The sequence below is a fragment of the Oratosquilla oratoria genome, chromosome 12, assembly GCF_046742065.1.
Source record: "Oratosquilla oratoria isolate Oo_2021 chromosome 12, ASM4674206v1, whole genome shotgun sequence".
In the NCBI taxonomy this organism is placed as follows: domain Eukaryota; kingdom Metazoa; phylum Arthropoda; class Malacostraca; order Stomatopoda; family Squillidae; genus Oratosquilla; species Oratosquilla oratoria.
The window spans coordinates 45,365,290-45,392,882 of record NC_134788.1 but is presented as its reverse complement, the minus strand read 5'-3'; the positions used below and the strand labels follow the sequence as shown (position 1 = coordinate 45,392,882).

Genomic DNA, 27,593 nt, shown 5'->3' with positions numbered 1-27,593 from the left:
AAATCAACACTTCTAAGTACATTTTGTATATTTTGCAAAATATTGTATTTCCTCTCTTCATTATACATGTCAAAATAAGGCCAAAATTGTCGACAAATTTTTAACAAATTATTTTGAAAATTACAAATGGCTAATTGAGCAGAGTTTGTTATGTACAATTTTTGTTTACAATTTCTTAGGGGGCTGCCGCTTCGTCTTCCTCGGAACAAAAATACAATTTCAGAAATTCGCTGTACAAGTCTACATAGTATTAATTCGATACAAACAAGTGGCATAGGAAATGCAAGCACAACCGTCGTGTAAGTAACAAGTGTTACTATGGACACTCGTCAATTTTGTACATGTATTTATTGTGTGGTAATGAGGCATTGATTTTGCATGCACATGAATGCACCCTTTAAAATTTTTCGACTTTGCTTTTTGTTAGTGTAGTCCTAGGATAAAGAAAAGATATATAGGCTGAATAATCGGGTACATGTATTTATTGATGTATTATTATAATTTACAAAGTTATTATTCAATTGCTATATCATGTCGGTGTGCACTTCTAAAAAAAATACCAGGTTGTTTTCTTTATCAGTTCATGAGTTGATATTGTCTGGGTTGATGTTAGTTCCAACCAGTTTTCATGACAGTTTATTTGTAATTCATTTCAAGTGCCCGAATAACCATAACTCAATAACTCAATAAGCTATTCCAACCAACCAACTTATTTTAATCGATGATGAAACCGAGATGGGGGGGGGGGGGTGAGTCTAACCTAACCTAGATATAGGTAGGGGTTATTATTATTTTATTTTATTTCTTTCACTCAAGGATGATAAACATATTTTTTGTTTTATTTTCAGGGCTGTGACACAGGTCGGTATTTTTAAGTTTTGACCATGGGCATAATACAGCAATAGAAAATTAATTATTAATTTTGTAAATTAAAATGTATCAATGTAATATGCAATTTTGTGGGCAGAAATAAAAAAAAACACCTTGCTACACGCAAATATGCTAATGCACAAGGTCGGTAGCATAGGATCAGGACGCCATCTTGTTGTCTGTCAATTGATGGCCTTGGTACTTCCAACAGTACTTCGCCAGGTCCATTTTCTTGAAGGAATGTTATGGAGCGGAGATACATGCATTCCTTCAAGCTGCAAGCTGAGAGAGTGGTTGAAAAGCCCACCAATGTCTCTCACGATGACGAGGACGAGCCGGATGATATTTAATTTGCAGGTAATGATTTCTTAAACACAGGTTAGGTTAGACGGATTTATCCCTTCATTTCTTCGACGTCGGCATCTATCATAAACATGGCGTACCATTTGTCCGACACAACTTCATTACTTACGAAATCTGTTTTAGCACCTTTTTTGTTTTTTATTTCTGCTCATAAAATTGCATATTACGTTGATACATTATAATTTACAAAATTGATAATTAATTTTCTATGGCTATATTGCCCCCATGGTCAAAGCCAAATTTGACCCACAGGTCTCCATTTGTCAACGAACACGTCCCCTCCCCTACACACAGGCTGTGTGTAGGGGAGGGGAGGTGTTCCCTGACAAATGGAGATCAATAAAGGGTTAACAAAGATCAAACGAACATTGATTTCCGATATCATTGATAGTTGAGTGGGTGTACACCTCTGTGAAAATATTACCAATATTTCTCATTTCCAGTTATCTGTGTCATTGTATCCTTCATCATCTAATTTTATTATTATTATTCTCATACTTGGGTGAGAGTGTGGCGGGAAAGGGAGGAGTGGAATTGGAGGTAGAATGTAGATTGAGAGAAGTGACTTCTTAATTCTCTGTTAATTTTCACTTTACCAGTCTCTGTTTTTTCTAGTTTCTATGTTATATAATTTAAAAAAAAAATTCAACCATCCATTTTCTTCTTCCTTTAAGCTTCTTTGGTGCAAATTGTTTGTTCTCTAAACTTGCTGTACTCTGGTTAATGCCTCTATATATTTGTATATTTTCATCATACTTCTAAAATATTAGCAAGTAATATACTTTGTATCAAAATGTTTTTGAAATAGTATAGTACCCCATAACCTAAAAACTTAAATATTTTGTTGATTTATGCGTAAGATTGCTACAAGGCACATAGATTCACACAAGTTACTTAGAACTCATTTGTACTGAATGTTTTTACTGAATAAGAATAATCCAAATTGTTCGCCTTGTTTTAGTATTTGATGGAAGGGAGCGGTGAATCCAACATAACCTAAGTGTAGGTAGAGACAGGTTAGGATACATTGATTACAAGCAATTTACTTCTCACACAGAGATATGAAAAAATCAACAATTTGTATTTTTATCTATAAGCTTCTGGTGGTACATACATACATATACCAAAGGCTTTTTCCCCCTTACATGGTGGGTAGCCAAAAAGAAAAATGCATAGAAACCACTCCCACCCATTCCATTTCCTATATGTTCCACTCCCCTCCACCCTCCCTCTCATCTTGGCACCTCCTGGATGACGGGTCATCCCTGCATCCTGTCCACTGCCCTGGGTCAGAAGCAGTGTCACAAGACACAGCACATCCACAGCAAGGCCGCTTCATAAATTTGGCGACCCCCTCTTTCCGTCCCCTCATGCTGAAAAGGAGAAGACAGGGAGAAATCCCTTCGGGCTGCGTCAAATTTTTTCTCATACATACTTCCTCACCCCCCATCCCCCACCCACTCCCCCTCATGCATCACAGCATCATCCACACACAACCCTTCTCCATTCACCCCTATCTTCTATCCTCTCCCATCCTTCCTCGACAGACATTCTTCTCTTTTGTAATGCCCCTTTCACCCCATCCATCCTTCTCATCCTAGGATGCCCTTTCATATTCACTCCTTCCACCTCTGCCTTCCACACTTCTTTTACTAATCTTTCTTCACTCATTCTTTCCAAGTGTTCAAACCATCCTAATACTCTTTCATCAACCCTACCTCCCAGCTTCCTTTCCACCCCTGTTCTCCTCACCACCTCATTTCTCACTCTATCTAGCCTAGTAACCCCTATCATACTTCTCAGACATTTCATCTCAAACACATTCAAACTCCTTCTCTCTTCCTCTCTTATGTTCCATGTTTCTGCTCTGTACAGTGCTGTTGGCACAATCACTCCTTCATATAACCATTCCCAGATATCTATTTCTCATTATACTTTTTAATCCACCAAGGCATTTACTCACTTCTCTCAATCTACATTCTACCTCCACCCCCACTCCTCCCCTTTCTTCCACATTTGCACCCAGGTATCTAAAACTATCCACTTCTTCCAGTCTCTCACCCTTAATTCTCACTTCCACTCTCTCCCCTTGTACATCTCGTCACCTTACTTTTGCCCACATTTAATTTCAGCTTCCTTCTTTCACACATTTTCTCAAACTCTGTCACTAACTTCCTCAATCCCTCCTCTGATCCTGCCACAAGCACAGTGTCGTCAGCAAACAACAACTGGCTCATCTCCCACTTTTCTCCATTTTCTTTAACCATCTCCAACCCCTGACCCACTACCCTTGCATTCACCTCTTGCACTACCCCATCCATGTAAAGATTGAACAGCCAGGGCGACATAACACATCCCTGAGGAAATCCCACCTATACCTCAAACCATTCAATCGCTCCATTTCTAATCCTAACACAAGCTCTACTACTGTCGTAAAAACTCTTGATTGCTCTTAACAGCTTTCCTCCTATCCCATATATCTGCAGTACCTCCCACAGTGCCTTCCTGTCTACCCTGTCGTAAGACTTTTCCAGATCCATAAAATCCCAAAAAACATCCTTACCTTTTCCTGTTGTTTTCTTACATATATGTCTTACCACAAAAATCTGACCTACACAATCCCTACCTGTCCTAAACCCACACTGTTCCTCACCAATTACTCCCTCCGTTCCTCTCCTAATCCTCTCAATCAAGACCCTCCCATAAGCCTTCCCAACTACACTCAACAAGCTGATCCCTCTGAAACTACTACACTTGCACTTGTCCCCATATCCCTTGTAAAGTGGAACAATACAGGCACTCTACCCTCTCTTAAACAAACATTAAATAACCTCACCAGCCAGTCCACCATAACTGTACCTCCTTTCTTCAGACATTCTGCATAGCATCCATCCAACCCAGGTGCCTTACCTGCTCTCATCATCTTAACAGCTGCTTTCACTTCATCCTTCCCTATTTCTCCTTCATTTTTCTCACTCATCACTCTCATTTTCTTAGCGCTTCCCACCGCAACTACCCATCCCTCCCTATCCTTCACATTTAGCAACTCCCTAAAATATTCTGCCCACCTTCCTCTTACTGCCTTCTCTTCCATTATCATCTCTCCATCTGCACATTTTACCTTCTCTTCTCTACTTGATTTGCCTCCTCTTCCTCTTTTAATTTCCTTCCAAAACATCTTTTTATTGCTTTCAAAATTTTCTGTCTTATTCTTACCTCATTTCACATCTGCTCTCCTCTTTGCTTTCTTTATCTTATGCTTAACTTCCCTTCTCTTTACTTTGTACCTCTCATACAATTCCCTCGTCCTAATTTGTAGCCAATCTATGAATGCCTGTTTCTTCTCTTCTACACCCTTCTTTGCTTCCTCATCCCACCACTCACTACCCTTCCTTCTATTTCCTCCCGCCCTCCTTGTTCCACACACCATCTTTGCACACCTTATGACTCCCTCCTTGAACCATCCCCATTCCTCCTCCACTCCTAGTTATATTCTATCATTTACTCCCTCCCATTCCTCTCTCAGCTTCTTCTTATACTCCCTTCTTTTCTTTCTCATTTAAGCAGTTCACTCTAAGTACCTCCCTACCTTCTGCCCTTTTCTTCTTTCTCCACCTATTCTCCACTCTCAATTTACCCTCCACCAGAAAATGATCAGATATCTCCCGACTCTCTCCCCTCAGGACATGTACATCCTAAACTCTTCCTACCATACTCCTGGTCACCACTATAGTCCATTAATGCTCTATCTGCCACCTTTCCATCCACCACCCTCTCCCATGTGTACTTATGCTTGACTTTCTTCCTAAATACTGTATTTGCTATCATCAACTCTCTTTCAAGACATATCTACATCATCAATTCTCCACTACATTATTTACCTGGAACTCCATACCTCCCAATCACTCTGTCTATTGGTTCATTTCCTACCGTAGCATTAAGGTCTCCCAATATAACTACATTGACATTTTTCCCTAATCCCTCTTTGCACTCATTTATATCTACCCAAAAAGCCTCCCTTTCCTCTATGCTCTTCTCACTACCAGGCCCATACGCACTTACAAAAACCTACATCTCCCTTCCCAGCTTCACCTTCATCCACATCAACCTTGATGAAACCTCCTTCCACTCCACTACATGCCTACTTATCTCTTCACTTGCTAGTATAGCCACCCCTTTTTTCTCTTGTCCCCTCTTCACTCCTGAGTACCTCCCAGGTACACTCCCAAACTCACACTCGCCCCTCCCTTTCATTTTAGTTTTACTCAAAGCCAGCACATCCAACTTTCTTCTCACAAACATACAGCCTATCTCTTCCCTTTTACTCTCATCTGTACCACATCCATGCACATTAAAAGACCCAAACTTTAGGGTACTGGTTGGAAAACTCCCAGACCCTCTTATGCCTTTACTTTTTTTAGGAATGCCCCCTTTTAGGGCTACAGGTAGTAGGACTCCTAATCCCATCCCATCCCCCGTCGCGTTTTTTGTCGCCTTTTACGACTCAACTGGAAAGACGTGGTGGTAGCATTCTCTTCCCCCACCACAGGGTAGGTGAAAAAAGGAAATTAATATTCAGGAAAATGGTACAGGACAGTAACAAGGTGTGGGGGGGGGGGGCAGCATAACTGAGGGACAGTCGTAGTATAAAAGTGTCATCATTTCCCTATGAACAGAGTTTTCCTCTATCACAGACAAAATGATGTGTGGCTCTGGTCCATAGGGGCACCCCATATAGACCCTGAAGTATCAACTGCATGCTACTTTGCCACAATAACATGCAGCCAATACCCCTCCAACCCTGATGTTAGGGGATGGGAGGTTCACTGCAATATGGAAAAAAAAAAAAATATCCCGTAAAAATGAATAGCAGATTCACATGAATCTCAAATGTTGATTTATGACATCCTTCGTTGTTGTTGTTGTTGTTGTTGTGTGTGTGTGTAGTGATCCTAAATGAAAATTTGACATAGATTACTTATTTCTATGTTATTGTATCACACATTATACACCAATACCTTTCTCGTGTCCTCTATCTCTTTGTAGTATCTACTAAACAACATCAGTGTTATTTGCTCAACCTTCTATTTCTTTCTTATTCCTTTAAATTTTTTCTATGATACGAGTTGTTTGTCCCCTTCCCCTACTGTATTTTGGTTAATACCACACTGCAATTGTATATGCTTGTGTTACTTAAAAAGTTAGATGTCAAAGTTATCATATATTTTCTTTCAGGTCGAGGGTGAATATCATCATGTCATTGGAAAAGGCTATCCAAAGATTCCTTCAATTTGTCATATAACAAAGAGAATCCTGTGTGGCGTCTGTGACTTATCTGTCTCGTGAGTTGTCTTTGATATGATATGATTCACACTGGAGAGAAACTTTTCCAGTATCTTGCCTGATGCAGATTTCTCATGAATTAGTGTTCTTGAATAACAAGTGACGTCCCACACTGGAGAAGACAAGACTATCAAATGTGACCTGTGTGATGCAGCTTTCGCACAAAGGAATGATCTCAAACAACACTCATGATGACCCACACTAGAGAAAAGCCTTTCAAGTGTGACCTCTGCGATGCAGCTTTCATACAAAAATGTAGTCTCAAATCTCACACAATGACCCACAATGGAGAAAAGCCTTTCCAGTGTGACCAGTGTGATGCAGCTTTCTCAAGAAATTATGATCTCAAATATCACATCATGACACACACAGGAGAGAAGCCTTTCCAATGTGACTTTTGTGAAGCAACTTTCTCAAAAAAGAGTAATCTCAAATGTCATATCAGGGCCCACACAGGAGAGAAGCCTTTCAAGTGTGACCTGTGCGATGCAGCTTTTTCCACAAAACGTTCTCTCAGATACCACATGATGACCCACACAGGAGAGAAGCCCTTCAAGTGTGACCTGTGCGATGCAGCTCTCTCGGGAAAGACTGCTCTGAAATATCACATGATGACCCACACTGGAGAGAAGCCTTTCAAGTGTGACCTTTGTGATAAAGCTTTCTCACAGATGGGTACTCTCAAATATCACGTGATGACCCACTCTGGAGAGAAGCCCTTCAAGTGTGTCTTTTGCGATGCAGCTTTCTCACTTAAGAGTGCTCTTAAGGTTCACGTGATGACCCACACAGGAGAGAAACCTTTCCAATGTGACATGTGCGATGCAGCTTTCTCACAAAGGAATATTCTCAAATATCACATAAGGACCCACACTGGAGAAAAGCCTTTCAAGTGTGACTTGTGCAATTCAGCTTTCTCAGGAAAGAGTAACCTCAAATCTCACATGATGACCCACACTGGAGAGAAGCTTTTCATGTGTGATCTGTGCAATGTAGGTTTCTCACGAAAGACTGCTCTCAAATATCACGTGATGACCCACACAGGAGAGAAACCTTTCAAGTGTGACCTTTGTAATGCAGCTTTCTCACATACGAGTAGTCTCAAACGACACGTAGTGACGACCCACTCTGGAGAGAAGCCCTTCAAGTGTGACCTGTGCAATGCAGCTTTCTCAGGAAAGAGTTCTTTCAAATATCACTCGATGACTCACACAGGAGAGAAACCTTTCCAATGTGTTATGTGCGATGCAGCTTTTTCACTAAAGAGTAGTCTCAAATGTCATATAAGGACCCACACTGGAGAAAAGCCTTTCAAGTGTGACTTGTGTGATGCAGCTTTCTCAGGAAAGGGTAACCTCAAATCTCACATGATGACCCGCACTGGAGAGAAGCCTTTCAAGTGTGATCTGTGCAATGCAGGTTTCCCACGAAAGAGTTATCTCAAATATCATGTGATGACCCATACTGGAGAGAAGCCTTTGAAGTGTGACCTTTGCAATGCAGCTTTCTCAGGGAAGAATGGCCTCAAATATCACATGATGACCCACACTGGAGAGAAGCCTTTCAAGTGTGACCTTTGTGATAAAGCTTTCTCACGTATGGGTTATCTCAAACAACACATAGTAACCCACTCTAGAGAGAAGCTCTTCAAGTGTGACATGTGCGATGCAGCTTTCTCAAGAAAGAATTCTCTCAAATATCACATGATGACCCACACAGGAGAGAAACCTTTCAAGTGTGACCAGTGCAATGCAGCTTTCCCACAAAGAAGTACTCTCAAATATCATGTGATGACCCACACTGGAGAGAAGCCCTTCAAGTGTGACCTTTGCGATGCAGCTTTCTCACAAAAGAGTAACCTCAAACCTCACATGATGACCCATACTGGAGAGAAGCCTTTCAAGTGTGACCTCTGTGATGCAGCTTTCTCACGAAAGAATCATCTCAAACAACATGTGGGTACGCACAGTGGAAATTAACCTTATTTGTCACGCATTGACCCATACTGGAAGGAAGCGAGGTAATCCTTAAAGATGGCGGTTTTGCTATTTCTTCTAACTAGAAAATATTTCTGTTTCAATACTCTAGATTTCCTTAAGAACACCTCAACAATGTGTCTAACATTCGTATTCTAGGCTTAACTTCTCTTTGTTCGTCATTTACCTTGTTACTCGTGAAGATGTCCTCCACGATTTGGGATGAAGAGTGGGGTTCCTTTAATGATTTTTTCAACAAACTCAACCTCCTAACTGCTAACATTAAATTCAAAGTGGAATGGGAAGTGGATAATAGATTACCATTCTAGGAGATCTTAGTCATGAGACATCAGGATCATCTTTCTTTCACAGTGTACAGAAAACCCACGCACACTGGGAGCTATGTACACTTCTTTAGTTACCATCCTGACAGTATCAAATATAGTGTTGCTTTGGGTCTTTTTCTAAGGGCACTAAGACTATGCAGCCCATCTTATTTGGATTCACCATCTAACCATACGAAATCAATTAAGAAGATTAGGGTACCCAGACTGGTTTACAAACAATGCCTTAAGTTAGGCCAAAACCAGTTACTATAAATCCACTTCCACCCATCTCAGCATCATAAATGGAAAAAAAATTGCCTAAAACTTCCTTATAACAAATCTATCAATAATTTTTCTCAAATGCTACCAAAAGACAACATAAAAATAATTTTCAGTTACCCCAATAGTTTATTCAGAAAAGTAGTCAACGTTCATCACAGAACAACAGAAGACATAAACCTCGTAGTTTACAAATTATCCTGCTCAGGATGAAGTGTATTGGGGACAGACAGGTAGAGAATTAAAAACAAGAATAAAAGAACACAAAAATTCAGTAAAATACGCACAACAGAACTCTGCGGTATTTCAACACTTCGCCAACAATAATCACTACATAAATTGGGACGAGGCCAAAATTATTTTCAAATCAAAATGTAGTTATAAAATGAAAATTATTGAATCTTCCTTAATTAAACAATTCCCAAACTTTAACATTTCAAAAGGACAATGGTCACCTGATTATATAACCATATTGGCAGTTAATAAATTACTTATATTGTAAAAGCAGATGACTTGCCACAAAGCCTGCATGGCAACATAGACGCCACCTGATATGAAATGTCCATGTTCCCTCACTCCACCTCTCCCCTCTGTATATAAGTAATGTGTTTTCTCTTGTCTATGTATTCCGCTTGAAAAGGATCACAGCAAGTGATCGAAATATATGGAAATCGTTATTTCCTTTCTTACCTTAAATCCAATCAATAGTGGGTTTTTAGTGAATTTATTAATGTGTTACGACATTACTGGACAGTGTTATACATAACTGTTTATTGTGTAGCAAAAGTTGACAAAGAAGTATACAGTGACTCATTGATAATAAAGGGTGTAACATGTGGGCAAACTAAAACATTGTGAAAATATTATAATACTGTATAATAATAATACAAATGCATATGGAGTACATCAAAGAATGTGCTTTTCTCTTTTCAATAGCAACTGATGCTTGCAACAAAATGATTCCCAACACTTCTGAGATATTTTGATTTTGAGACTGCAGTGCACCATGTGTTACTTGACTTTTACACCAATAACAATGAATCATCTAAGGGTACTATCTAAACTAGAGGCGTCAGATCTGGATCCGAATAAAGTGTCTTTATACACTGCTGACAATGCTCAATAGAACATTTTTGCTACAGACTGTCTGGCTCATATTTTGGACAATGCAACAAGATTTTCTATAGCTGAACTGGAAATTGATGCTGAGAGTATGGACCTCAGTGTATGGCTATTTCAGCACCTCAGCTAAAAGAGCAGCACAGTTGAAGGAATTCTGTGAACCTTTGGAGGTTGATAGTTGCAGTCTGTTCTGTCATGTTGTGACTAGATGGCTCTTTTGCCAGCTATTGACTGAATACTTCAGGGGTGCGAAATCCTAAAAAGCTATTTCCAGAGTTGTATTCAGGTGTGATCCAAGGCATTATGTGTTATTGAAAGAATACTTAAGTGCTGGGAAGTCCTGAAAAGTTGTTTCCAGAGTTTATGTGAATAGGATTGTCCCAAGGTGCTATAGAGTGCTATGGAGATGAAGGAAATGTGAGAATCACCAGAGATCTGTTTCCTATTCCTCAGTCACACTCGTGAATTATTCTGACAGTACTGAAGCACTAGAAGCCAAGATGTTCAGCATAACTTCGTTGTTCAAGTCCCACGATGTCCCACTTGCTGCTGTCTAGTTCTTCCATTAAAATCTCCAGCCTGTGGTCTTATGAGAGGGTGCTTATGTTGTAGGTATAGATCTTCATTTTCTTCACGATATTTAATATCCAATGTAAGAGGCTGGTAGATGAAGTTGTAGAAAAGTAGGTAGGTGGCGAGAAATTCATTTTACGAGTTAAATGTTTTGAAAAGAATTGCCGCAACGGAGTTGCGGGGTTGCATAATCTTGCTCACCGTCTAAGTTTGTAAACATAGCTAGGGTATCGATATTGGCGCTTATGCAACTAAATGTAAACATTAAGCCATTCCGCTTCGTGACCAAGATTATTTGCGTAAGCAGTATTGCTTGAAACAGGGTAACAGTATGATTGGAGAAGGGTGGGGGAGAAAAAAATGATTGGTGCATTGGATGAGAAGTCACGCCTTAAAGGGAGCCACTCATTTGTAACGGTCAAAATTATTGGATGAATTAAGTAGTGACGTCGGAGCAGAGTTGGCTTGATGAGTGGAAGGGAAGAAAGAATACGAAATAATTTAAAGGAATCTTTAACAGAAACCAATAATTACGGAGAGAAGGGAACTGTAAGTGATGGGGTCGACATCCAAGATTTGGCCAGTGTTTATGTTGAAATATAAATATTTGTTATTGTGCACCTTGTGTTTTTGATTGAATGTACAATGCAATGTAGAGTAAGAATTTTGTCATTTGATTTATTGTATAATCTGTACTCTTCATGTATATCAAAGTTCAGTTGCTAGGCCTGAGAGATTTCCCGCACAAAGGTTAGGTTAGTCATGGTGGAGCCACGGCGTGGAGAGGTTGATATGTACATTATTGTCTGAACATAAACTTATGTGTGTCAAGTATATTGTGCCTTTGAAGAACAATAAACAGTTAAGTGCTTTTCTAAGCGTTTATTTAATACCCATAACTGTTAACAGTTTACTGGCCCTCGGCGGCACATTGCCCGTAAGAACGCAAAGCAATGCGGTTGGACCTTTAGGGGACGAAAATCCTACAGGAACGCCCAGTTTTCCTTCGGTTGTGTAATTGATGGTTTCTACGAAGGGATTTTGACAGTAATGTCACCCCCCCCCCCTGCCAACTGGTTTCTGGTGAGATATCTCTCTGGCGTCACCTTATTCATTATATTCGGTGGAGTCTCATATGTCTATAGGGTGCCCAGTTGTCCACGTCGTCATTATGACGGTACCCCGACGTATCCATGAGGAATTTCCCTGTCTGTCATCAGGGATGTTCCAGTTAGCAGTGGGTCCTGCGACCCATGTGTGTGTTACTCTTTGTCTCATCTTTCTTGCAAAACCTGTTCGATATGGGCGACTCTGCAGAGATTTCCTTTCTATCGACATAACTTTTGTAGTCATTAAGATTCTCAAGCCTATCCACCACGTTAGATGGCAAGTAAAGGGGTAAAATGTAAAATGCAGTTTGGTTGGTTGTGGTTTGTGATTTTGTACATGCTGAGGTTTTTCAATTTGCTGTTTCAATCTTGTAAATCGTTTTCCACACATGGAGATGATTTCACTTCATGAATCTGTTTTTATATTGTGGTGCTGCTACTGATTTATGGGCATTTTTATGGATAATCATACAAAAAACTGTATATGTACTTTCCACTGTTCTTGTTTCGTTGTGAAGCACATGCTTTTTCTTAATTTCACAGCTCCACTAATTACTATACAGACTCGTTTCTTAAGCATGTTTTCTATTCGTTTAGTGGTTGTTGCTCGCAGCACATTAGCGCAGGGGGACCCGCTCTGTTTCGAGTCCAATATTACCAATACTGGATTTCCAACGAGTCCAGCGACCCTATCAAGAAGACGCTGTTACTATACTATAAATGTTGTTATTTGATAATAGTGATATTGAGAACGCCAATAATGTTTTATATGAATTTTGTGTTAAAAGACAAAGAGGAAAGATAAAAATGTTAAAGAAGAAATATTAATCTCTTCTTAGAGAATTAGAATTAATGTAAAAATGATTAAGCTTGACGTATTTTTGTAACAAAAGTCATCAAAAGAATGGAATACTTATACAAGTATTTAACCTAAGCTAACCTAACAGAACAGAACCTAATTAAGTTAAAACCTAACCTAAACTAAACCTACCCTACCTAATGCATTTCCCAATGGTGATGATTGACGAATGAGTCACGAAGTCTATAAGTGGTTCAAATTCAACCATTGCTAGTGATGGCCGAATGAGCCACGAAAATGAACACAATTTCTGATTATTGATGTGTTCTATTTTACTGTATAGATCATGGATCGCTTCCTAATTCCCCACAAGAGGCAACAAGTTAATGACGACGATCAAGAACCATGTACTTATAGTTCTACTGAAAATCCGGAGTTGGAAGAGAAGGTGGATGATGACAGTACCCAGAAAAACACAAAACGTCCTCCATGGCCAAACATCAGCCTGCTGCCAAATATTGGGCCTACCTGTCCTGATTAGAAGAAATATCCTTCACACATGCAAGGTGGTCAGACAAGATCATTCAATAAAAGATGGCACCAACAATATTCTTGGCTTGAATATTCTGTGGTCAAAGATGCAGCTTACTGTTTTGCGTGTCGTCATTTTACAACTTCCCATCATGGTCGAGCTGAACAAATTCACCCACAACGGATTCAAGAATTGGAAGAAGGCAACCATGTCTCTGGAGACTCATGATATTGATACTTCAGTTTGTCATAAATTTGCGATGCAAGCTTGGGGGGAATTCAAATTGCAGAAAGTTAGAGGGGTAACAATTTATCAAGCCATTGATGTCGGGCATGCCAAGACAGTGGCGGAAAATCGGCGATATATTAGAGCAGTTATTGATGTACTTCTCTATATAGCATGTCAAAATGTTGCCCAGAGAGGGCACAAAGAAGGGGTTGAATCCGACAATGTGCTAGCCAAATATGATCATACAGTTGCAAAAAAAGTTAACGGTCCGGGGAATGCAAAATATACTCACCACGATATACAGAATGAATTATTTGAAATAATGGCAGGTATGATCAGAAAGGAGATAAGTGATGAGGTGAAACAAGCAGAGCACTTTGCCATCATGGTGGACGAAACGAAGGATATAGCGAAGAAGGAGCAGATCTCTATTGCTGTGAGGTATCTCCATGAAGAATTCTTGGATTTCACACCAGCTGAAGGCCTTGATGCAGAATCGTTACTCCAGAAGATAAAAGAAACTTTAGCCAAATGTAAAATTGACCACAATACCTGTGTCGGTCAGTGCTATGATGGAGCGGCAGTTATGTCGGGTTGCACCAATGGGGTCCAAGAAAGATTCAGAAGAGATGTTTCACAGGCTGTATACATCCACTGCTATGCTCATAGGCTAAACCTCGTTTTAGTTGACTGTGTAAACAATATAAGGTAAATCTCTGAGTTTTTCGTCATAATCCAATCACTATACAATTCTTTCTCCTCGTCGGTGGTGCATCAGGAATTTCTAAAATTCCAAAAGGAGCTGAACCCAGAAAGACCACATATGGAACTCAAACGGTTATCGGACACCAGATGGGCATGCCAACACTCAGCCTGCCAAGCCTGCCATCGTTGCAACCCTAAAACGTCTACTGGAAGGGGAAAATTTGGACAGAGCCAGTGGAACAGGGTCACTCACTGCCGTTCTAGATCACCATTTTGTGACGAATCTGGTGTTCATGGAGAGTTTGCTGCATTTGACGAAAACCTTGTCAGATCAACTCCAGTCCCCCGATCTCCAGCTTGCCTCAGCAGTTGATTTGGTTGAAGCAGTGATGTTTAATCTCACAGATATGAGAAACGAAGAGAGCTGGGAGCAACTACGAAATCATGCTGAAGAATTGCGCTAGACTGTAGGGATTCACAGGCAACTTGCACGTCAGAGGCAAAGGGCAGCCCCACGATACTTGGATGAGTTTGTCATAACATCCGGCATAGGACAAGATGATGATTCGAATGACTCCGATGTTACCAAGAGACGGATTTACTACTCCGTGATATACAAGTTTCTTAGTGGGTTGAGAAGAAGGTTTTCCGGCGATACATGTCAGGTATTTATTGGGGTATCTGCCCTCAACCCCAATCATGCAACCTTTTTGAACAAGGAAAAACTATCAGGAATGGCTGCAAATTACGGGTTGGAGGACAAAGATCTATCCGTAGAGCTGCACCAACTAAGAAGGTTGATTGCCAGAAAGCAGGACCAGGGAATGGAAGTGGACACACCTATGCAACTTGCCGTCATGTTCCAACCGTACAAAGATGCATTCATAGATTTGTATCATCTAGTGCGTATTAATGTTACTCTTCCAGTTAACTCAACATCATGTGAAAGAAGCTTTTCGTGCCCAAAGCAACTGAAAACCTACTTGCGTAACAGCAGCGGTGACAAACGGTGCTACAATAGTCAGACATTCTTCAACCGTTGCACTGACAACACTCTGGAGAGGACACCCAAGGAGGCTAGACTACTCTACTCACATCACACTCACCGCTGACAATGGATAAGTACGTGACATCCACACCGAGGTCGAGAAACCCAAGTGCTCAGTCTGACACACCAAGGTCCACGAACCCAAGCGGCCTCGCTGAGAGTGAATCTGACGCCAGTGATATCCAACTGCTAGAGTTTTCGAGTCCGGAGCTGATGCCTGGCACAAGTCGACCAGAGGACATGGACATTGTCGACACCGAGGCCGAGCAAGCCGAGGGAGGTCACGGTTCCAGGAGGGAAAGGGACCTCTACAGAGACTGGGACATTCTCAAGCCCTTCTTCAAGTGTGGTGTTGACTGGGACGCCGGGTTTGCCCTCTGCGCCAAGAAATATTGCACTGCGAGGCTGAAGCTTCAGAATAACACCAACAGCAACTTAAAGAAGCATTATGCCACCAAGCACCTTTTAGATAGTCCTGCCTTAAAAGCAGCCTTAGATGGCAGCAGCAAACGTGGCCGCTCTGCTTCTGGTGGTGGTCGGGATGCCAAAAGCCTCAGGCAGGGCTGTATTGAGGAGGCTATGGTTGAGAGGTTTGACCAGCAGAAGGCCCTTGACCTGTTTTATGAGGTAAGTTTTACTTTTAAAAGTTCTACTGTTTTAGTATGAAAATAATTTAATAAATTAATTAACTTTAATAAATAAAGATAATTCATAACAAAAGTTTAACTTCAGATACTCACACATCTTTTTTATGTTTCAGTGGATTATCCGCGACATGCTGCCCCACCATAACAACAGAGTCAGAGGCGCTCAATTACCTGAACCCTCAGTTCAAACTGCCGTCCAGGGAAAAGCTTGGCGACGACATCAAGCATATGAGCGCCAGGGCCAAAAGTGAGCTCACCCAGATCATGTCCAAGCAGAACTACCTGGCCACCACAGCCGACAGCTGGTCGAGCCACAACCGGGCCTTCATAGGTTCCACAGTCTCGTGGTTGGACAAGGCCACCCTGGAGAGGACGACTGCAGTCTTGGGCATGAAGGAGGTGAAGGAGAGCCAGACAGCCGAGTACTTGGCGAGGTCCTTGAGCAAGCTGCATGAGGACTTCAGCATCGGCAGCAAGATTCTCTGCACGACCACAGACAATGGCACAAACTATGTAAGTGCATTTGTCAACTTTGCACAAGAGGACGTCGTCATACAACCTGGCGAGGACAAGCCTGACGAAGAGCTGGCTGACGAGCCTCAGGTCATATCTATGGAGGAGGCCCTGGACCAGGCTGACGAAGCCGAGGTTAGCCTGCCTAAACACCAGAGGTATGGTGCACACACTCTGAACCTCCTGGTGTCTGAGGATGTTTCCAAAGTGAGTATAATAAAAAAAAAAAATTATTTAATAAATTAATAATTCATAAATATTAGATAATTCATTGTTCTTTTGGTAAAAACTAAAAAGATGTAAATTATTACTTATTATTTTTTAATTTGTGAATTAAATAAAATATTAGATAAATATTCTTTTTTCAGGTCCCACAATGGAACCATGGTGGCAGGAATATCTTCAGAAGGTCGGCTGCCAAGGCACAGTCTTTGTGGAATACCCAGGGCCGCCGAACTGTCGCAGCCAACGAGATAAAGGATGCTATCGGCAAAAAAACTTAAAGTCCCTGGCGCGACGAGGTGGAACTCCAGCTATGACAGCTATAAGATGCTTTCTGGCCTGCTACAGGACCTGGACACCCGTAAAAAGATAAATGATCTCTGTACCAGCATGCGCCCCAACCCGATCCCCGCCTTTGTTGACGAGGACAACGAGGTCATCGCCGAGTACGTCAAAGTTATGGCCCCAGTTGCCAATGCTTTGGACAAAATGCAGTCAGACCAGCATGCCTACATGGGGAACTTCCTTCCCAACTTGATGGTGCTCCAGAGGGACTTGAACCTGCTTAGGGACGACAACAGCATCAAGCATGCCAAGCCCCTCGTCACCTACCTCCTGGGGACACAGGAGCACCATGGCAGAGACAAAAAGGGCTTCACTGAAAGGTAGATATTTTTAATATTTTAATGTAATATAATAATAATAATATAATATAATTATATAAATAATAAAATGATACAATATTTTATAGTAATTGAAATGAAAAAATTAATAATCATTAATCAATCATTAAATTAACTCATATCTTAATCTTTTCAGGTTTCAACACATGTTTGAGGACCAGGAGAAGCTTCTTGCGACTGCCTTCCACCCCAGGTTCCGTCTAAAGATGGTCAAGTACATATGCAGGACAAATCCTGACTTGTACAACCTGGTGAGGGACAAGATGGTGTCGGACCTTGTGGCCCAAATCAGGTCCAAGGAGGGGGATGTGGCCTCCGCCTCCAGCCAGCCCACCTCCAGGCCACAGTCTGTGGCCAGTCACACCAGCGAGCACGACGAGTTTGCCTTCCTTCTTGAGGACGAGGAGGAGCCTGTGGTGGTGGCCAACCTGGAGGAGGAGGTCGGCAAGGAAGTAAACACTTGGGGCGCCATTCTCGGCACAAGCATCATGAAGATCTCCCCGGCAAACTTCCCCAAGGAGCACAGGCAGCACTGGGTGAACTGTTTCATCAAGTATAACACTCCCCTGCCCTCGTCTGCCTCAGCTGAACGACTCTTCAGCTTCGGCTCGGACATTTTGAGGCCAAAGCGAGCCTCTCTGACCAATCTGAACTTTGAGAACCTGACCTTCATGAAGGGAAACTTGAAGCTGGTTAAGAGGGAGAGAGAGAAGGCCGACAAGTTAGAGTGAATCTGTGAAGAGTGAGGAGTGAAGACTGAAGAGTTGTGAATTTTTGTTTTAAATGTTTTTACTGTTTTGTGAACTTTTGTTTTTACTTTTTACTGTCTTGCATTAAAAATTTGTTTTTCTAGTAATAATTTGTTAAATAAATAATGTAGGTATCTTAAAAAAACACTTTTTTTTAATCGGAAAGCTTTAAATTTAGATTCGGAGATTCGGAATGAGTAAAATTTAGGTTTGGAAATGTTCGGAAGGTATCGGAATGAAGGTTCGCTTTGCTATTTTTTAAAGATTCGGAAGTTCGCGGACAAATGTTCGGAATAAATGTTCGCACCGAAATTTTGGAAATCGGGTTCGCTATTTGGAGGTTCGGAACCCAAAACCGGCGAAGATTCGGATTCGGAACCCAAAAAAAGGTTCACGCGCCCACCTCTGGCTATCGACTAAGGACAGACTTGGTTCCCGCCGCCCCTATATGACGCATGGCTCAACGAATATCGATAGCATCCTGTTCAACTAAGGGCATCCACTCATTTGAAGAAATCACCAGTCAGTGCACTATTACAGGAGAGAACGAAGGAATAATTAAAGATATCTTATTGTTTTAGCCAGGTCTTAAAGCGCGTAGAGCTAGCCAGGTAGGAAGTTTTTTTTTTTTTTTTTTTTTTTAGGGTTCTTTTGGCATCGCATGAAGAATCGTCACCCCAGGGTTCGACAGGGTGACAATTCTTCATGTGAACTATACAAGGGTGACAATTCTTCATGTGGGCCGTCCTGGGTTTAGGATTCTTCGGTTGTAAAAAATGATGATAATAAGTATAACCCTCATTCAACTTAACCTAATCTTTATTCCACTGTTGATATTCGGCATACTGGGGGGTGACGATTCTTCAGGTGGGGTATCATGGGGTGACGATTCTTCAGGTGGGATATCATGGGATGACGATTCTTCAGGTGGGATATCATGGGGTGACGATTCTTCAGGTGGGATATCATGGGGTGACGATTCTTCAGGTGGGATATCATGGGGTGACGATTCTTCAGGTGGGATATCATGGGGTGACGATTCTTCAGGTGGAATATCATGGGATGACGATTCTTCAGGTGGGATATCATGGGGTGACGATTCTTCAGGTGGGATATCATGGGGTGACGATTCTTCAGGTGGGATATCATGGGGTGACGATTCTTCAGGTGGGATATCATGGGGTGACGATTCTTCAGGTGGGATATCATGGGGTGACGATTCTTCAGGTGGGTGTTCTGGGATGACATTTCTTCGTGTGACCCCCCTTTGTCAGCCTTGTGGGCAGCATATCCAGACTAGAATTGCCGTCTCCCTAAATGTGCCGCCCCAGGGAATATCCCCCCCCCCACCATGCGAGGGGCCTTTTCATTATATTACATATATATGACAAATCAGCAATTCTAAGTACATGTTGCAGGTTTTTTTTTAAACTATTTATATTTCCACTAATTAAACATGTTTGATGTAGGTCAAAAGTGTCGGCAATATCTAAAACAATTTTTTTTTATTTTTTTTTTTTATTACAAATGGCCACTTGTGCAGAGATAGATGTGCGTATCCTATTTATATACATTCTTCCTGACGGGCGGCCGGCCGAGACTTCGTCTTCCTCAGAAAGAAAATCCAATTTAAGTGATTCATTGCCTAATCTCTCAATTCATTGTGCACTGACTATGTTACTTGTTCTATCTGTTCACTCCACAAGGCCACTTCGCATTAACTGAATTAAGATGTTTCATAGTATGAGCAGTTACAAAGGATTTTAAAGAATCTTTGAAATACCTGGGACATCTGTAAGATCCAGATGTGGCATAGAATTTGGAAGGACAACATTTATGCAGGTAATAAGGAATTGTTGTTATTGACATTCATCAATCGTGTGCATACATTTACTCTGCAGTAGATGTCATTTTCCTTATCTGTTCAATACTTTATTTCACCTGGTTTGATGTTAGTTCCAATCGCGTATGGGCACTGCAAATTTGGTAGGCAGAATGCAGTTTTGTCAAAATGCTTATTGAATATATATATATATTCTCGCATGATAGGTATGCAACGACCATAGATACAAAGCCACAAGTTAGGTAATACGTTTTTTAGGTTCTATATTCTCGGCAAGTTCTTTTTAATGCCAAGTTTGCGTGTTAGAGGAGTGCCATACATTAATGGGACTGGAATACATAAAATACGTGAAGCGAAATGTCTCACAAGAGTCCGTCACCCCCCCCCAAAAAAAAAGGGTAATTTACTCCATATTGGAATGTTCCAGAAAAAGCGTCGTTCTCCATAACCTAACCAAAAAGTAGTCTTCTGTCGTCTTCGTGATTTGCGAGTAATGCCATGGACATAAATCAGTTTGCATGAAGGAATAATTGTAATTCATTTTGATTGACTGAATAACCATAACTCAACAAGCTACTCCCTCCATGCTACTTGATTTAGTACAGAGTTTCTTAACATAGGTTCGGTAAGTCAGTTTCCGGGGTTCGGCGGTTTGGTTCACCCTTGGGTTCACCCCACTCGTATGAGAAATCCTTTTCGAGGATGGTCGACAGACATAAAAACGAAGAAAAGGAACAGACTTTGCTGCGAAAATGATATGAGAGTGGCACTTGCCAAGGTAAAGCCGCGCATTTCTGAAATTGTCTCCGAGAGGCAACAGCAAAAGTCACATTGATTTGCAGTAAATATTCATTATGTTTTTGTTTTACGTGAAATTCATGTTTTGTTGGTTTTGTTCTTTGAACACAGTAATTTCGTGTGCAAATGATCCATGGTACAGTTTTTGCACTAATACAGTATATAGTTCCTATGTTTTGAATTTGAAAAAGAAAGAAAAAAAATTATTTTCCAACTACGAAGGGTCCGATGAATGCATGTATGAAACTTGCGGGATTCAGTACCTCCAACAAGGTTAGAACTACTGATTTAGTAGTTGATAGAATCGGAGGGGTGAATCTAACCTAACGTAGGGATAGGTAAGGTTCGGTTGACATTTTTTTCTCTCACTCTAAGATGATAGATATAACCATTTTAGAATTATTTGTAGGCTCCTGGTGCTATTTCTACAAAATTCTGCTTGTTTATTGGCCAATCCTGTGTGTGTATTCACTTGGTCTTTCACTTGGTCTATTTCCCTCCTGGAAGAGAGCTCAGAGCTCGTAGGTCCGATCTATGGGTAATGCTATGACCTTGCACACACACACACCCCTAACTCCCCGCCCACGAGAGTCAGAGTACGACCCGAGGCACAGTGATACCGAAATAATTTCGGCCCTGGGCAGGATTCGAACTGGGTGCTGGGAGCATCTCTGCTTCCCAGTTCAGCGCTCTACCAACTATGCCACCGAGTGTGTGTGTGTGGGGGGGGGCAAACGTGTTCATCGATAACAGGGAAACCAGCAAAGGATTTTCGAGGATCAGAAACATCGATTTCTGACATCCTTGATTATTGGGTGAAATTTTTACCCAAATTTCTTATTTCCGGTTATCTGTGCTATTGTATCCTTAATCATAATGGAATATTATTATTATCATTATTATTATTATTATTATTATTACTATTGTTATTATTATCATTATTATTATTATTATTATTATTATTATTATTATTATTATTATTATTATTATTATTATTATTTTTATTTTTATTTTTTATTATTATTATTATTATTATTAATATTATTATTATTATCATTATTATTATTATTATTATTATTACTATTGTTATTATTATCATTATTATTATTATTATTATTATTATTATTATTATTATTATTATTATTATTATTATTATTATTATTATTATTTCGTTTCTCTGTAATATTTATTCATCCATTCTTGTGATTTCTTATTCATCTATTAACACTTTACCGTTTTTTTTTTGTTTTGTTTTTTGTAGTTCCTGCGTTCCACCATTTTATTATATATTCAATCGTCCTTTTTCTTATTCTTCTTTTAATCTTCTTTGGTACGAGATGTTGGTTTTCTTACCTTACTGCTCCAATATATTTCTAAATACTTTGTATCGGATTGTTCCAGAAATAGCATCATTCATCAAAACCTGAAAACTTAAACATTATGTTGATGTACGAGCAAGATTGCAAATCACTCATGCTTCATTTGGAGTGGCTGTTTTCACTGAATAACTCAAAAATAAACTTAAGCCATTAAACTCCGATGACAAGATTCTTTGTCATTTGGTCAAATAAAACAAAAAATCATAAAACACCAAAATGTTTGATCAAACACCAGAAAAATATGACGTCATCAGTCCTCCTCGCTTCGCTCGCGAGCGAAGCGAGGAGGACTGACGTCATATTTTTCTGGTGTTTGATCAAACATTTTGGTGTTTTATGATTTTTTGTTTTATTTGACCAAATGACAAAGAATCTTGTCATCGGAGTTTAATGGGTTAAGCCTGGGCGAGCAAAATCTACGAGGTCCGAGTCACCCCGTGTGGACACTACTGCCTCAGGAGGAGTTTACAGCGAACTTCATATTCGTTTCTACAACCTGGAGACTGACAGAAAGAAAGGAAGACAATTCCGGAACTGGTGAATGACATTAGTCACAACCTGCGTGGAGGACAGCCGAACGTGCTGATTTATGTACATTTGAGTTCCATTACATTATACATTAGGTCTATTAAAATGTGATATGCGGTTTGAAACATGTTTTGGTATTTATTTCCATGATCATGTTCCGTAGCCCCATATGTCCGTGACTTGAATGTCCTACAATCATACTATAGTCAGCGCAAGGAGAAATGACCGATAAGGCGGGGCTAGGAGATTTCCCGGTGTTGCCACACATGGGCATCCATGGCGAGAACGTGCGTGTGGATGCAATGTTTTCTGAATGCAGTGTGAGAGGGCCGGGGCCAGAGATTAAATGTAGCGGCAACGTATAGAAAACATTGCTTTGAATTTTACCTCAGTGGTGGTGTGTGACAAAAATTGTAATATAATCATATGTGGCAACATTATAAAATTATAAAATAGAATTATAAAATAAAATAAAATTATAAAATAATTAGATGTGGCACCACAGGGGAACTCCCAGTGCTCCGCCCTAACGGCCAGTTCTCACTGCAACGGGTATAGGGTGGAAGGGTTCACCGAAAAATGAAAAATGTGATTTGCTGTAGAAATAAATGTAGATTTTTCATGAATCTCTGAGACGTTGATTTATGACATCCTTGATTGGTGTGTGTGTGTGTGTGATGGTCCTCTGCGAATATTTGACCAGGATTTCTTATTTTTCTGCTATTGTATCTTTGTTTCCGTCCCCTACTGCATTTTGGATAATTCCCCGCTGTATTTGTACATGTTCGTGTTACACCTATTACATGCTCTCAATGTGTAATTCATTATATATTATTCTTTCAGGCCGAGGGTAATACTCATTAAAAAGTAAGCTCAAATATCACGTGATGACCCACACTGGAGAGAAGCCTTTCAAGTGTGACCTGTGCGATGCAGCTTTATCAGGAAAAAGTTCTTTCAAATATCACGTGATGACCCACACTGGAGAGAAGCCCTTCAAGTGTGACATGTGCGATGCAGCTTTCTCAGCAAAATATACTCTCAAATATCACGTGATGACCCACACAGGAGAGAAGCCTTTCAAATGTGACCTGTGCAGTGCAGCCTTCTCACAAAAGAGTGCTCTCAAATATCACGTGATGACCCACATTGGAGAGAGGCCTTTCAAGTGTGACCTTTGCAATGGAGCTTTCTCGCATAAGAGTAAACTCAAACAGCACGTGGTGACCCACACTGGAGACAAGCCTTTCCAATGTGACCTGTGTGATGCACATTTCTCACAAAAAAGTTCTCTCAAACAACACTTAATGACCCACACTGGAGAGAAGCCTTTCAAGTGTGACCTGTGCGATTCAACCTTCTCAAGAAAGGGTAATCTCGAACGACACGTGATGACCCACACTGGGGAGAAGCCGTTTAAGTGTGACTTATGCAAGGAAGCTTTCTCTGGGAAGAATGGCCTCAAATATCACATGATGACCCACACTGGAGAGAAGCCTTTCAAGTGTGACCTATGCGATACAGCTTTCTCAGGAAGGAGTGCTCTCAAATATCACGTGATGACGCACACTGGAGAGAAGCCATTCAAGTGTGACCTATGTGATGCAGCTCTCTCAACAAAGAGTGCTCTCAAATATCACGTGATGACTCACGCTGGAGAGAAGCCTTTCAAGTGTGATATGTGCGATGCAGCTTTCTCAGGAAAGAGTTCTCTCAAATATCACATGATGACCCACACTGGAGAGAAGCCTTTCAAGTGTGACCTATGCAGTGCAGCTTTCTCGAGAAAGGATGTTCTCAAAGGACACATGATGACCCACACTGAAGAGAAACCTTTCAAGTGTGACCAATGTCATGCAGCTTTCTCAACAAAGAGGGCTCTTAGATATCACCTGGCCCACACTGGCGAGAAACCTTTCAACTGTGACCGGTGCGATGCAACTTTCTCAGGAAAGAGTGCTCTCAAATACCACGTGATGACCCATACTGGAGAGAAGCCTTTCCAATGTGACCTGTGCAATGCAACTTTCTCACAAAAGAGTTCTCTCAAACAACACATGATGGTCCACACTGGTGAAAAGACCTTTAATTGTGGCTTATGCGATGAAGCTTTCTCAAGAAAGGGTAATCTCGAACGACATGTGATGACCCACACAGGAGAGAAGCCTTTCATGTGTGACCTGTGTGATGCAGCTCTCTCGACAAAGAGTGCTCTCAAATATCACGTGATGATCCACACTGGAGAGAAGCCTTTCAAGTGTGACCTCTGTGATGCAGCTTTCTCAGGAAAGAGTGCTCTCAAAAATCATGTGAGGACCCACACTGGAGAGAAGCCTTTCAAGTGTGACCTGTGCGATGCTGCTTTCTCAAGAAAGGATGTTCTCAAAGGGCACATGATGACACACAGTGGAGAGAAGCCTTTTAAGTGTGGCCTATGTGATGTAGCTTTCTCAACAAAGAGGGCTTTCAAGTATCACGTGATTACCCACACTGGAGAGAAGCCTTTCAAGTGTGGCCTGTGCGATGCAGCTTTCTCACAAAAGAGTGTTTTCAAATATCACGTGATGACCCACACAGGAGAGAAGCCTTGCACGAAGAAACAATTGTAATTCAGTTTAAGTGCCTGTTTTAACTGAATAACCATAAATCAGCAAGCTAATCCCACCATGCGCCTCGTTTTGTATTTGATGGAATAGGAGTGGGGAGGCAGTGTTTACCTAACCTAGCTATAGGTAAGGATAGGTACGGTTCGCCTGACTAGATTTGTTTTATCTCTCTAACGTGATAGGCATAAATATTTTACTTTTATTTGTTGGCCTCTGGTGCTATTTCAACTAAACTTCACTCGATTACTCGCCAAAGCTGTGTTTCTGAGGTGCTCCCTGACAAATGGAAACTAGTAAAGAATTCGCAAGAATCAGACAAGCATTGATTTATAACATTCTTGATATTGGGTGGGTGACGTCTATAGAAATATACCATATTTTCTTATTTCCAGTTATGTGCTACTTTAACCTTCATTATACTATACTTTTTTGTAATGTTCACTCGTCCACTGGTTTATTACTTGTAACTTATATTGAAGAGGCTGTTTTATCTGAATAACTATAACTTAAGTCACTCCAACCGTGCGTCTTGATTTAATATTTGATGGGGGGAGGAGTGAATCTAACCTATCCCGGGTGTGGGTCGGAGTATGTTAGAATAGATTGATCAGAAGTAATTTACTTATCACACAATGATTTCAAAAATAAACATCTATATACCTGCCGAAGCTCTCCGCGTTCCGCCATTATCGACCTAACCTCTTGTCCTCCGCTCTGCCTCGCGAAGTATCAAACGCCGTTTTTTGTTAGCTTAATAAACCCATTGCGGTGGTTGTTGTTTGGATGGGAAGCGATGTAACTGCTTCAGGTATTTCTCCTCTTTTCTTAGGAAGTCCTTTCTGCAGCACCTCTATTCTGCCCCAGCCTGGTAAGTGGCCATATCTACATGAACCACTAGCGAGTTTGATACTCGGTGTGGCTTGACGTCATTCCTGTGCTCAACTGTCCGCTTTATAGTACCTCTACAGATTTCCCCGTAGTAGCTCATAGGACAGTATCCACACGGTATATTGTAGACGATACTATTTTCTTCCCCGTTGACCTTGACTTTGTTCTGGTTCTTAACCCATAAAACTCCGATGACAAGATTCCTTGTCATTTGGTCAAATAAAACAAAAAATCATAAAACACCAAAATGTTTGATCAAACACCAGAAAAATATGACGTCAGTCCTCGCTTCGTGCGAGGACTGACGTCATATTTTTCTGGTGTTTGATCAAACATTTTGGTGTTTTATGATTTTTTGTTTTATTTGACCAAATGACAAGGAATCTTGTCATCGGAGTTTAATGGGTTAACAATGTCTCCTATTTTCGTTCCTGTGCTTATCGTAATAGAGCCGAGGTCAAGGTGTCCTGGTAAGAACGAAACGTCAGAATAAATCCCTAGCGGTTCCCTGTGTTTGTCTTACCACCCTTCCACTCCTCTGGCCTCACACACACACACACACACACACACACACACACACGGGCGGAGACAAGTTGGGTTTGTCTCCTTTCACGTGTAGCCCCTGTTCACCTAGCAGCGAGTAGGTACGGGACGTTAGTCAAGGAGTCGTGACCTTGCATTCCCGGTGTGTGGAGTGTGAGTGGTCTCAGACCTACCCAGAGATCTGCTGATAATGAGCTCTGAGCTCACTGCCGTAGGGTGGTGTCTGGCTGTCTCGAAAAGAGGCTGCAGCAGATCCGAGGTGAATACACACACACACACATATATATGTATATATATATATATATATCATATGACGACATCTTGACAGGTTGTGAGAGAGGTAGAGGGGAAAACACACAAATAGAACGAGAGTTTATTCTTTAACTAGTTTCGCACTATGGGGCTTCTTCTTCAGAAGAAGCACCGCAGTGCGAAACTACTTAAAGAATAAACACTCGGTCTATTTGTGTGTTTTTCCCTCTGCCTCTCATATATATATATGTGTGTATATCTATATATATATATATATATATATATATATATATATATATATATCACGTTAAAACCACTGTTGGAGTAGAAGAGACTGGCGACGGGGAATCTATATATTTCGATTGCAAACTGTAATCCTCTACTGAAGAGGATTGCAGTTTGCAATCGAAATATATAGATTCCCCGTCTCCAGTCTTTTCTACTCCAACAGTGGTTTTAACGTGATTGAAAAATGTGTGATTACATTTTTCACCTGTTTTATATATATATATATATATATATATATATATATACATACATATATACATACATATATACATACATATATACATATACATATATATATATATATATATATATAGTTACGGTATTGCCATATCTAACCCCTACTGCGTCAGCGTAATACCTCGTATGCCGAAAAAAAAAAAA

At 40.7% G+C, this 27,593-nt stretch overlaps 3 protein-coding genes across 4 annotated transcripts; all 3 read left to right on the top strand.

Annotated features, from left to right (window-relative positions):
- The first annotated feature begins 141 nt into the window (after nucleotides 1-141).
- LOC143031615 (uncharacterized) lies at nucleotides 142-11,717 on the top strand. Of its 2 annotated transcripts, XM_076195703.1 has the most exons (3): nucleotides 142-299; nucleotides 849-861; nucleotides 6,469-11,717. In XM_076195703.1, the coding sequence occupies exon 3, from the start codon at nucleotides 6,765-6,767 to the stop codon at nucleotides 8,553-8,555; it is 1,791 nt and encodes a 596-aa protein (XP_076051818.1). In that variant the 5' UTR covers nucleotides 142-299; nucleotides 849-861; nucleotides 6,469-6,764; the 3' UTR covers nucleotides 8,556-11,717. The 2 variants fall into 2 exon arrangements, with proteins under 2 accessions (XP_076051818.1, XP_076051817.1); XM_076195702.1 differs by lacking the exon at nucleotides 849-861.
- Nucleotides 11,718-16,528: 4,811 nt separating this feature from the next.
- On the top strand, nucleotides 16,529-18,070 carry LOC143030733 (uncharacterized). Its single transcript, XM_076193933.1, has 3 exons — nucleotides 16,529-16,640; nucleotides 16,802-17,320; nucleotides 17,475-18,070. Exons 2-3 carry the CDS (start codon nucleotides 16,914-16,916, stop codon nucleotides 18,067-18,069), a joined length of 1,002 nt encoding a protein of 333 aa, XP_076050048.1. The 5' UTR covers nucleotides 16,529-16,640; nucleotides 16,802-16,913; the 3' UTR covers nucleotide 18,070.
- Nucleotides 18,071-19,689: 1,619 nt separating this feature from the next.
- On the top strand, nucleotides 19,690-25,965 carry LOC143030732 (uncharacterized). Its single transcript, XM_076193932.1, has 2 exons — nucleotides 19,690-19,929; nucleotides 23,479-25,965. Exon 2 carries the CDS (start codon nucleotides 23,523-23,525, stop codon nucleotides 25,242-25,244), a length of 1,722 nt encoding a protein of 573 aa, XP_076050047.1. The 5' UTR covers nucleotides 19,690-19,929; nucleotides 23,479-23,522; the 3' UTR covers nucleotides 25,245-25,965.
- Nucleotides 25,966-27,593: the final 1,628 nt, after the last annotated feature.